This window comes from Phlebotomus papatasi, chromosome 3 (assembly GCF_024763615.1).
Source record: "Phlebotomus papatasi isolate M1 chromosome 3, Ppap_2.1, whole genome shotgun sequence".
In the NCBI taxonomy this organism is placed as follows: domain Eukaryota; kingdom Metazoa; phylum Arthropoda; class Insecta; order Diptera; family Psychodidae; genus Phlebotomus; species Phlebotomus papatasi.
Window position 1 is genome coordinate 58,426,103 of NC_077224.1, and position 11,236 is coordinate 58,437,338.

General features: G+C 35.1%; 1 protein-coding gene and 1 long non-coding RNA gene across 2 annotated transcripts; both read left to right on the top strand.

Moving 5' to 3' along the window:
• Positions 1–302: 302 nt before the first annotated feature.
• On the top strand, positions 303–10,546 carry LOC129807005 (phospholipase A2 group XV-like). The gene is made up of 5 exons (XM_055855949.1): positions 303–702; positions 778–1,152; positions 1,213–1,612; positions 1,680–1,802; positions 10,156–10,546. The coding sequence occupies exons 1-5, from the start codon at positions 561–563 to the stop codon at positions 10,373–10,375; spliced, it is 1,260 nt and encodes a 419-aa protein (XP_055711924.1). The 5' UTR covers positions 303–560; the 3' UTR covers positions 10,376–10,546.
• On the top strand, positions 5,846–7,553 carry LOC129807006 (uncharacterized). The gene is made up of 2 exons (XR_008752222.1): positions 5,846–6,750; positions 7,219–7,553. It is a non-coding gene; the product is annotated as an uncharacterized LOC129807006 (long non-coding RNA).
• Positions 10,547–11,236: the final 690 nt, after the last annotated feature.

Below are 11,236 nucleotides of genomic sequence, written 5' to 3' on the forward strand. Positions count from 1 at the left end.
ATGAGTACGAAAAAAAAGACTTAACACCCTTAACAATTTTAAAAGAAATTAAAATCCAGTGCAAAACTCATGTTTAAATCTGTAATGTCAAAAAATGCCACATCGATATGTTGGACAAGAATACGGATTTTCATTTTTTTATTAGATCTTCATAAGAACCTTAGTGCTTAAAAATATATTTTCTTCATTTTTTTGTAAAATATCTTTATATTTTTTTTGTTGTAATTTTTGTTTGAAATACGTTTTGATCGTAAGGCCTTATGTAATACCTTACCAGAGAATTGTGAGTTATGCATTGCCCGCTGGGTGAAAGTTGTTTTGACATCTCTCACGGCGAAAATTCGTCCAGCTGTTTTTGTTTACATTTCGCATGTCTGTGTTTGGCCTTTTTGTGGAATATTTAATTATTTAGTGCGTCACTGATAAACAAGGAGATAGTGGGGGCTTGAGTTTGACCTCAGCTCTTGCAAAACAGTCCCCTTATTGTTCATTCCATTAGTGTTTGTCGTGACAGTGCAAACAGTGAAAAAATCATCCGATCTGCTAAAATTTAGCAAAATATGCTCTTCCGAAGGAACTTCAGCATCAATCTTATCATCTCCTGCCTGCTGCTGTTCTCCGTGCACGAGGCAGAAGGATTCTTCAGGTTTCGCGGAAGGCAGTACAAAGGAGATGAGAACAAACGTTCTCCCATTGTCTTTGGTGAGTCATCTTTGTTCAGCAAATTAAAAAAAAATAGCCTTTTGAGCAACTAGAGATTTCCTGGACATTTTGAAGTTCCTGGAGATGGTGGAAGTCAAGTGGATGCGACTCTAGACAAGCCTGAAGTTGTACACTACATTTGTCAGAAGCACACAAAGGACTTTTTCAACATTTGGCTGAATCTTGAGCTGCTGGTTCCACTGGTCATTGATTGCTGGATTGATAATGTTAAGCTGTATTATGATAATGTTACTCGGACTACTAGGAATTCTCCAGGAGTCGTTACTAGGATTCCTGGCTGGGGAGATTCGGAGACAGTTGAATGGCTGGATCCGAGTCATGCCTCAGCTGGAGCCTATTTCAAGGATATTGGGAATGCTTTTGCATCTGTCGGATATGTCCGGAATGTGTCTATCAGGGGAGCTCCCTTTGACTTCCGGAAGGCACCGAGTAAGTCTGGGGGGGATATTTGAGAATTCAGGTCAAGGTTTCATGGTGTTTCTCTCGCAGATGAAAATACTCAGTGGTTTGTCGATCTCAAGGCACTAATCGAGGAGACTTACACTATCAACGATAATCAGGCCATCACGATCATAGCTCACAGTATGGGTGGGCCAATGAGTCTGGTGTTCCTGCAGCAGCAGACACGAGCGTGGAAGGATAAGTACATTGCACGCCTCGTGACTCTGGCTGGAGCATGGGCAGGAAGTGCTAAAGCTGTTAAAGTTTTTGCCATTGGAGATGATCTGGGTTCTTTTGCTCTCAGTGGGAAGACCATGAGAGCTGAACAGATCACATCTCCATCCCTGGCCTGGCTCATGCCTTCCCCGCTCTTCTGGAAGCCTGACGAAATTCTCGTTCAGACACAAACTCGAGCTTACACTTTTTCCCAACTCGAGGAATTTTTTAAGTAATTTCCCCAATTCCTGAAGGTAAATCCGGTAATTTGTGATCAATAGCCCCACTTTTCCTTTCAGTGATTTGCAGTATCCGACTGGATGGGACATGATGCAGGACACGAAGAAGTACGTGATGAATTTCTCACCACCAGACGTGGAGGTACATGCCATCTATGGAACCAACATCAGCACAGTTGAAAAGTAAGTGTTGATTCCTGAAATTTCCTTCCAGTCTCGACCTTGTACCCAATTCGCCAGAAGTTCGGTCTTTGACCCTCAATTAGCCGGGTAATTCAATGAAATTCATACGGGAATCGCAGGAGGAATTTCTGAAGAGAAAATTACAGTTCTTGGTTGAATTATTGCAACCCCTCGAAAGAAAGTATTTTCACGATAAAGAAAAGGTTTTTTTTTTAATCATTTTAGCAAAGAATGAAAGTCCCGAAGCAAAAAAAAAAACAATTTTAAAGAAACCACAGAAACATTTTTTTTAGTACAAATCTCGGCATGTAGCAATATCAAATTGATATTAATTTATTTGAAATTTACCTTTGGAATATTTGCGTTATTTAATTTTCGTAGATTGCATAATATCCTCCCACTTATTTAGTACTAAAAAATATTAAGTTATAAATTTTCTACACCATCTTGAAATTTAGTACAAATTTTAGATTACGGTTTGAATGGAGATACTGCTTTGGATATTACCGATATTCATGTTCTTCTCTATTCCTAAATACATAGTTTACATGTCTTCAATTCCACAAAAGTTGTACTAAAAAGGAATGTATGAGATTTAGTACAAGTAGGGTAAATTAAGCTAATTCAAAACCTGCTCCAAATGGAACATTTTCGCTACTCCAAATGGAAATATCATTGTTTTCACGATTAAGTACAGTACTAAATTATTATATTTAGATATTTCCTATACCACAGTTTCATTATTTAGTTAATTTTGCTCCAAAATCCATTCATATTCACAAATTTTAATTTGTTAATTTCTCAGAAAAATTAAAAGTGTACCTTTTCACCATCGAATTTTTAATAGATCGACTATGTTTTTCAATGAAAAACACAATAAGGCGACTGTTGTTTATTCGTTTTGTTTAATATTTATGTCATATTTCTGGCTAATTTTAATTAAATTAAGTGCTAATCTTTATTGTTAACGGTACGTGAAGTTTTCAAATGAAATAATTTCTTTCATTTGTTTTTCTGAAATGTCTGCAAATGCTTGAATAGGAAATCCCGGAAATATGATGTTTTTGGAGAAATTTTCTTATTGTTTTAGATGGGAAAGGAGAAAAGACCAGGAATAAGAACAAATCCTGCATTCAGGAGCAATTTAAAAAGGTTTTGGAAGCTTTTCGTCGCGGTTTCACTTACACTGTTTGTCTCCAATTAGAAACTTTCCTTTGTCTCCATTTGGATTAATTTGTTTCCAATAGAAGCATTTTACACTCGCGTATTTTTCTTGTATTTAAGAAGTTTTCAAATTATTTTTTAAGAATTTTCACTAAACAGTAACATTCTAGAAGAGTCAAGGAGCAAATTTATGTAATTCTCTTCAGAAAAAAATATGAACTTAATGTGTTGAATCTTCTATCAAAGTTAAAGCGCCTGGAAATGGTTTTGAATTAAGACATTTACCCGAGCTCGTCCCATTCTTAATTTATCAACGTGCCTGATTATTTTGTTTACTAAAAGAGTTATGGTGCAATTCCAATGAAAAATAAGGGAAATCAGGAAATCTTCCTCCTGAACATTTTTTTAGTACATGACTGTTCTCAAAAGCCTCTGCATTATCGACCTTTCTTTGTGTTGGTTCCTCAGTCCTCTTCGTATTCCAAAACCACCAAACAGTCGTAACAGGAACCAACACAAAGAAAAATCAATTATGTAGAAGCACTTTAGAACAGAAAAGTACTAAAAAAAATTTCGGAAGAAAGATTTCTTCTTTTTTTTCAATGGATAGCACCATGATCCCTTAACAAAATAAAATAATCAGACTTGTTGTTAGCTTAAGAATGAGATGAACTAATTGAACTAAATCTCTTGCATTTCTTTTTAGTACAAATTTAGTGTCTTTACGTTTTTCATTGGAATAGCGTCATCCTACAATTTTAGTTTATGTATTATTTAATTTGGAAAACTAGGAATCTCGTTTCTATAGATAACAAACCCGAGAAAATTTGCCACTTAAATTCGTAACAAAAAAATTAAAGATAGATTTAAAGCAATTATCTTTTATTATTATTAAAAAGTCTACAATATTTTCATTTGAAAACTCAAAGAATACTCCAGAGGGGCAATTCACGAAATTAACCAGCCAAAATTTTGACTGGTTACTGCATGTTTTCTATGAAGCGAATTTCGTCAACCCGGTAAAAGGTGCGTCTCCTCGCTAAAAATGGAGGGTGTACAAGGTTTTTGGTCTTGTACCTGCTGGAATTTCTGGGTGTACCCAGACAATTTCACCCGCCAGCTCGAGACCGGAGGGTACGATTTTTTTTACCAAAATCTTACGAAAAAGTTATTTATTTCATTTAAGTAAAGATACCCAGACACAACAATAATAATAAAATATTGTATTTTTAAAATTTATAAACATTAAATACTTCATGCGTTCTGAAAAATAGATTTTGGGAAAGTTCAGTGATTAAAGGAATTACTATTTAGGGATTTTATAGGTCTCAGATTGTTTATCGTTAAATTTTACAATTATACATCTGACATTATTTTTCACCAAGCTAAAACTTCTACAATGATATTAAAAAAAAATTGTGATATCAAATTAACCTTCTCAACACCACCACGTGTCAATAAATACACACATCAAATATATTATATTTGCAACGTTTGAAGTACCGTTTACCACGTTTAAGTACAAAATGAATAAAATTTTTATTATCAGAATAAATACAATTTTTCTGATGCTACGCCTGACTCTCGAGAGGTAATTGGTCTTTACAAACTTACAACATTTATCATAATTCTTAGAAAATATATGTGACGACATCTTTAATACCCAAATAATTTTTTAACATTTTAATATTTAAAGTTTAAATTGCATTTAAAATTTAAAACGAACTCAACGTTATTTTGGAAAAATGGATTAAAATATAAACATTTATATTTGCACTAAACCAATATTGCGATATTTATTTTATTTGATATGAAGGATATGAAGCAATATAAGTAACACCATTCAATCTTCAACAAACTACACCAAAATATAAATTATATTGGTATTTGAATTAGAATTAGAATGCTTCTTCAAGTTCTTAAAATATTATAACGACTTCCGATTTTAAATACGCGCCATAAATTACCTGCCAATTGCAATTTGCCTACTTTTCGGCGAATAAAGACAGACTGAAAAATGCATTAATTAGGGTTATTTATTTCACTTTTCGCCACACCAAATGTGTCTCCGCCATATTCGCCGCCCAGTCAATTTTGAATGGTTATTTTGTGAATTGCCCCTCTGGTGTCTCACCGTCAGCTCGCTCCTCCAAAAACGTAGCATAGGTCGCTGTCGAAAAGTCCGTCCTATCGGAGACTCCTTACGAGTTTTCGTAAGAGTTTTGCTTGGTCTTGGTCTCTAGAAGGACGAGATCCCTTGTTCGTTAGCCTCAGGCTCGCGACTTCCCACTGGGGTCGTTACCCAATCTTCTATCACACATCTGAGTGTACCGGGGTTCACAAAAGCAACTAGCCCGCTTTGAGGTGAACATAGAAATTAAGGGGAAGTGACTATGTGTCACATTACCCCCCCCTCCTCCATTTAGACCCCAATATCAATTTAGTACATTGTACTAAAATTATATTTGCTCTTCCAATGATTTTTACAATGGTTTTTCTTTTGTACTAAATAAAAATTCTGTACTAAAAATAAATTAAATTGAAGTTAATGAATTTTAATTGATATTAATCATCTTTTAATCAATTTTGATAACATTTTACAAATTTATTCAAAATTTAAAACAAATTATGTTGGTATTATTGTGGTAAGGTACTGTTGTCCAGACATTTTCGCCAATCCTGTAGAAAAATTAAGTTAAATTTTTTGTGAAAAAAAAATGTTAAATTATCGCCTTCAATTTATTTTTGACTTTTTCCTATTTTCACTCATTATCTAATGAGTGTCATTTACATGCGGACTTTAATTTTAAATTAAAAACTCCAAATAGGCTAAATTCAACTTTCTCTCAAGAGATAAAAATGGCATGATTTCGTTTTCAGTATTTTCTTATCTGAAAGAGAGGTGAAATGGTCAGAGATATCGGGTCACTGATTTTTGCAAAGTCACCACAAATAAATAACTTCAAGTTTCAATATTTATAAATAATGCATATGAAAAGCCAAGAAAAGTCCTTCGAAGGCATTTGCTGCGTTTTCTATTTGATTACTTTTTGTACTGAGAAATATTATGAAACTTATACCTCTGATACTCTCACGTGTTTTGCCCAGTTCGTGGCTTTGTTTAAAGTTTAAAGTGCCACGATATTGACTTAGTTTTCTTACCTTTCTGGTATTTCTAATTTGGTTTAAAGAACCATTACTGATGAAAATAAATTAACAGGATGTCAAAACATTTCCTTGAAGTCAAAGGCATTTGTAAATCTTTAAGAGGTTGATGTTGTCTCGAAACACGGTTATACGGCTTTTTTATGCTCAACATGTAATTTATTTAATTACATGGATGAGTTATTTCTGTGAAGTTTAGAAGAGGGAGAGAGAAATAATAATACGACAATTAGTGAAATTTATTTGAATTCTTTTCAAGGATGAGGGTGTAGAAAAAGCTCTATATAGAACATTTTTATGCTGTTTCAGAGGAGCTATTTGATGAAATATTTCCCTTAAAAAGTTTTAGGCAATATTTCAAATGTTTTTCATGAGGAATTGTACCCATTTATACTCGAAGAATACTCAGGATTGGACTTTTTTTTAATAAAAAGCAACTGAAAATTCAATCGATTAACATTGCGAGGAACGCATGGAAAGTATAGTGTTGTTAAAAATTTCAATATTCGCCGCCACTGTTCCCATTTTCGCCGGAACTGTTTCTAATTGGGATTTCTAGACTTGACTTAAGTCTTTGGGCTACATGTATGCCAAATGAGGGGTCTCGGTAGCTCAATAGGTGTTGGGAAAAATCTTTTCTTCCTCTCTTCTATTCCCTCCGTTCCTTCCTTCCTTCAGTTCCCACGTTCGGGGCAAGGACTATGTCCCACACTCCCCTGTGTTCTCCGGTGAGAACACTCCCACGGAGGTTGAGATGGGAATTTGGGAGAGGTGGATGTAGCAGAGGTTACTCCGGAAAGCTCAGCACTGGGCTTGGTGTTCTTGGGGGCTCCCGGTGGCTTCAGTAGCTTCAATGCTTGGTGGTGATGATGGTGTTGCTGCTGGGGATTGGGCTGGTGGAGATGGGCGAGGTGATTGATGTTGCCTCCTCGGCGGTCAGTGGTGAAAGAGGCCGATTGGCGCTCTTTTTCTTATCAGCTGCTACTGATTTTTCTACCTCCTCTCCTCGTCGCTAGCGCCCTCGTCGCCTCAGCAGGGCAACACACTCCACAGTTTTAAATTTAAATATGTTGCGCTCGCAACATAGGCAAAGTGTTGGCTTTGTGACGCAGAGGCCCTCGGTTCGATCCTTGATCGAAGCGCGTCCGGTGAATAATTGGAAAACAGTTTTTCACCGTCCTTGAAAGCTACAAACTGAACGCAAAAAATATCAAGAAGGAAGTATGATAAAAGATAAGGGAGCAAAAAAGGATTTGTGATGGAGCAAAAAGAAAAATGATAAGGAGAGATGAGAGGAACAAACATATGGGAAAAAAAGAAAAACAGATGGAACTCGTATGTAAATAAGAGTGAGCGAAATGGCTATATGGACCTGATTGAGTCTGACAGCCAAAAAACATAAAAAAGAAGAGAGAGAGAGAGGATGCCAAATGACGTTCATCCTTTGAAATACAGGTAGTTCCGCTTTCAAAGAAATTCTCGGCCCCAAAACAAATCCCGTGACTTCACTCCATGACATAAAAAAATTGCATACCTACAGGAGAGGTCTTTGGAATAATTTACGGAAACACCGTGATGTACGCAAAACATTTTCATCACCAATTTTTCAGTCTGTTTCCAGCGCCAACTGTTCATAAAACATATTTTATAAATTTACCGCGTGAAAAATATTTGAATATATTTAGGAGAATTCCAAAAATTATTTTATAAAAGAGCTTCTAATAGTATGCAGTTCATATCAAATTCTTTCAATCCGTTTTCACTTAAGCCGGAACTCCCTGTAAAACCCATAGAGAAAAAAAAAGAAGAAAAAGGAGACTTAAGTCTTCCTCGAGAAAATGAATTATTTCATGTTAATTAAAAAAAAAGGTTATTCATATTTCATAATTCATCAATCTCTATTATTAATTTAACATTAATTTTGCATTACTTGTATTAAATTAATTGAGACTATCACATTGCCTTTTTGTTGTATAATTGTGTGAAAATTCATATAAAATATCGACATGAATTCCTTAACTAAATTAACAGGTCAAAAAGATAATTTAAAGCTACCTTTTATTTTCGTTACTCTTCTAAAAGAATTTTGAATCTTATATTATTAATTTATTCTTATGCATTTCAATGAATGAATTTCACATACTTTTAGTGATTATCGCAAAAGTAAAATGATGTACTTAAGAAGCAATTTGCTATTATTCGTGAAATTCTCGTGAAATTTGCAAAATATTCGCGATATTCGCTGAATATGAAAGAGGATTTCCACCGTTTGCCTCTGGAGGTTGGTCACCAACGCTAAGACGGCGGTGGACGCAATACTGTACATTGTAGATATTTTTGGAGAGTGAATGAATAAATAATAATAAATAATAAAAATAATAATATTTTTTTCTGGATTGACTAGTCTGTATTGAATGAATTAAGAGAAATTCAAACGTTTATGTCTACTGCTAATGTCCATAAAATATGACGACATTTCATTCCAATTTGCTTTCTTATCTAAGAATTTCTTAATTTTTTTTTGCAAAAATATTTTATTATTATTTTATTCATTCAAATTTATTGTTTCCATTTTATTTATATAATATATAAACAGGGTGCCAGTCAAAATCCCGAATACTAAAATCCTCTATGAACAGTACATATATCCAAAAACCTGAAAAAGCCAAATTCCCAAAGTTGCTAAAATCCCAAAAAGACAATATCCCGAAAAAGTCAAAATCCCGAATGGGATAAAATCCTGAATAACTCGAAATCCCAAATTGATCAAAATCCCGAAAAGACCAGAATCTCGAGTGGGTTGAAATCCCGAATGGGTCAAAATTTCGAATGGGTGAAAATCTCGAAAGTTCCCAATTGAAAACCAAAATGTCGAATTTTAAAAAGTGTTCCCATAATTGAACTTGAACTTGTTGGAGGCAAAGGGAAATTTTCAGTATTTTGGGTAATTATTCCACACATTATACACCGTATAAGTTTCTCCCTTTGAGGATTTTGACGATTTGGGATTTTGGCTTTCGGGTTTTGGTGTTCGGGGTATTGGCCTTTTCGATATTTTGGCCCATTAGGAAATTTGTACTCTTCGGGATTTTAACTACTCGGCGTTTAGGCCTTTTTGGGATTTTGACTATTCGCGATTTTGACACATTCTGTTCTGGACAGGGGCCTCTCGGCATTTTATTTTTCCATACGTTTTTGCATAGAGGCACTGAAGAGTATTGGCAAGTTTTTTCCTAAAGAGAATTAACTTATCAGTCTAATATATTTCGAAATCGTGTATTAAAAGCTATCTAAAAATACATATTTCATAATGCTCGCCGAAATAATACAAGAACTACGACCAAATTTGTTTAAGACGCGGTGCAATAGCTGTAAAATTTTTACAAGGAAAAGTGAAAAATATCTTCACTTTTTATTAGGCTTGATGGGTCCCTGGTTCTGGATTTAAACCCATTTGGGATTCAGATCCATTCAGGATTTTGGCTTTCGAGATGTCGACCCATTCGGCATTTTGTCTCTTCGGGATCTTGTCTTTTCGGAATCTTGGCATTTGGGATTTTAACCGATCATTGATATAAACCAAATTTCATTTTTATTCTTTTTATTGAACATTTTTACAAAAATACTGTTCTTCTTGATTGCAATCATCTTTAAATTACTGAAAACTTGCGACTTATTTTTTTCATAAGATACGAAATTAACACGAGTAGTGAGTATCGGAACAGTAGCGGCGAAAATGGAAACAATCGCGGCGAAAATGGAAACAATCGCTGCGAAAATGGGAACAGTTGCGGCGAAAATGCAAACAGTCGCGGCAAACATAGAAACAGTCGCGGCGAAAATGAAAACAGTAAAAATTAAATTTTTCCGTTACTTTGAAATAGATCAGGACAATCTTAGCGTATAAACGAGCGCATTGTGAATGTGAAGAGATAAGTTGTGGCGTTGTTTGACAGAGTTCATCGCCCCATTTGATCCAATTGTTCTGGGAGGGTATGTAATAGCTCCCCGTATTCTATTTTAGGCTATACTACCGCAAGAGCAAAGGTCTCGACGGCACTCCAGAGCTCATCAATGGAGATGGAGATGGAACGGTGAATCTACGTTCCCTTCAGGCTTGTACTCAATGGCGGGATTTGCAGAAGCCAAAAATATATACGATGGAATTGCCGGGGGTCGATCACATGGCTATCCTCAGTGATAGTCGTGTTATCAAGTACATCATGGATTTACTTCTCAAGTAGACTCTTCTTTAGGACATCTTCCAGGTATTTATTTTGTCAATTCTCTCTTAGCAATTTGAGGCTCTCTCCGTGGATTAGCCATATATTATGTAGGAACAATAATTGTGATGAAAATGAGATTATATTTTCGTTTAGAATAAAAAGAATACAAGACTTGCCACAAAAAAAAAATTGTCTATCTCTTATTACCCATTCTACAAGAATTTTCCCAGTGAAATATTACTTAAGTTTTATGCTTCCACGGTACATTTGCAAAATGAATGAGTGTGGTTTCTGCCTGGCAATGAAAATTGACATGCTCTACATTCTTTTGTGGGTGAAAAGAAAAAAAAAACAGAGATGTAGAGGAGAGCAGTTCAATAGTCTCTCATCCAATTTTCCTCAGCAAACTACTTTGTATGGCAAAAACGTGCCGTTTTGTATAACTTTGAGCAATTTAATGTAATAAATGTGTGGCTAGGATTACTACAGGGTTTGCCAATATCCAGCTATAGATTTTCTCTAATACCTGAGTCAAATAAAACAATCTCCATTTGATGCCATTTGGAGGTGAGATGTTAGACAAATGGGAGCCAATATTGATAGATAGCATTGGTAAAAAAGGAGGAGCGAACAACACAAAATGACCAAAATCTATCACCCAAAGTGGAAGACCCTGTGCCGTTGGGGGCACAAAAGAATTATGGATAAAATATCCGATACTTAAGCACGAGTGAGCTTATTATCCTGCCAGTAGATATTAGTGGCAAGAACGCAATATTATTTCATATAAATCTTCACGAACTCTCTTCCACAATTGTTTCAAAGTTAGTCCACAGCTCTCGAAGTTCCTCAGCTTCTGCTCAAGAAGAAAATATCTAA

Bases quoted from the DNA above. Each gene is read 5' to 3' on its own strand.
- LOC129807005 (XM_055855949.1), top strand. From the start codon at position 561: ATGCTCTTCCGAAGGAACTTCAGCATCAATCTTATCATCTCCTGCCTG. The intron at 1,153-1,212 runs GTAAGTCTGGGG...TTTCTCTCGCAG, and splicing joins TGACTTCCGGAAGGCACCGA to ATGAAAATACTCAGTGGTTT. The intron at 1,803-10,155 runs GTAAGTGTTGAT...ATTCTATTTTAG, and splicing joins AACATCAGCACAGTTGAAAA to GCTATACTACCGCAAGAGCA.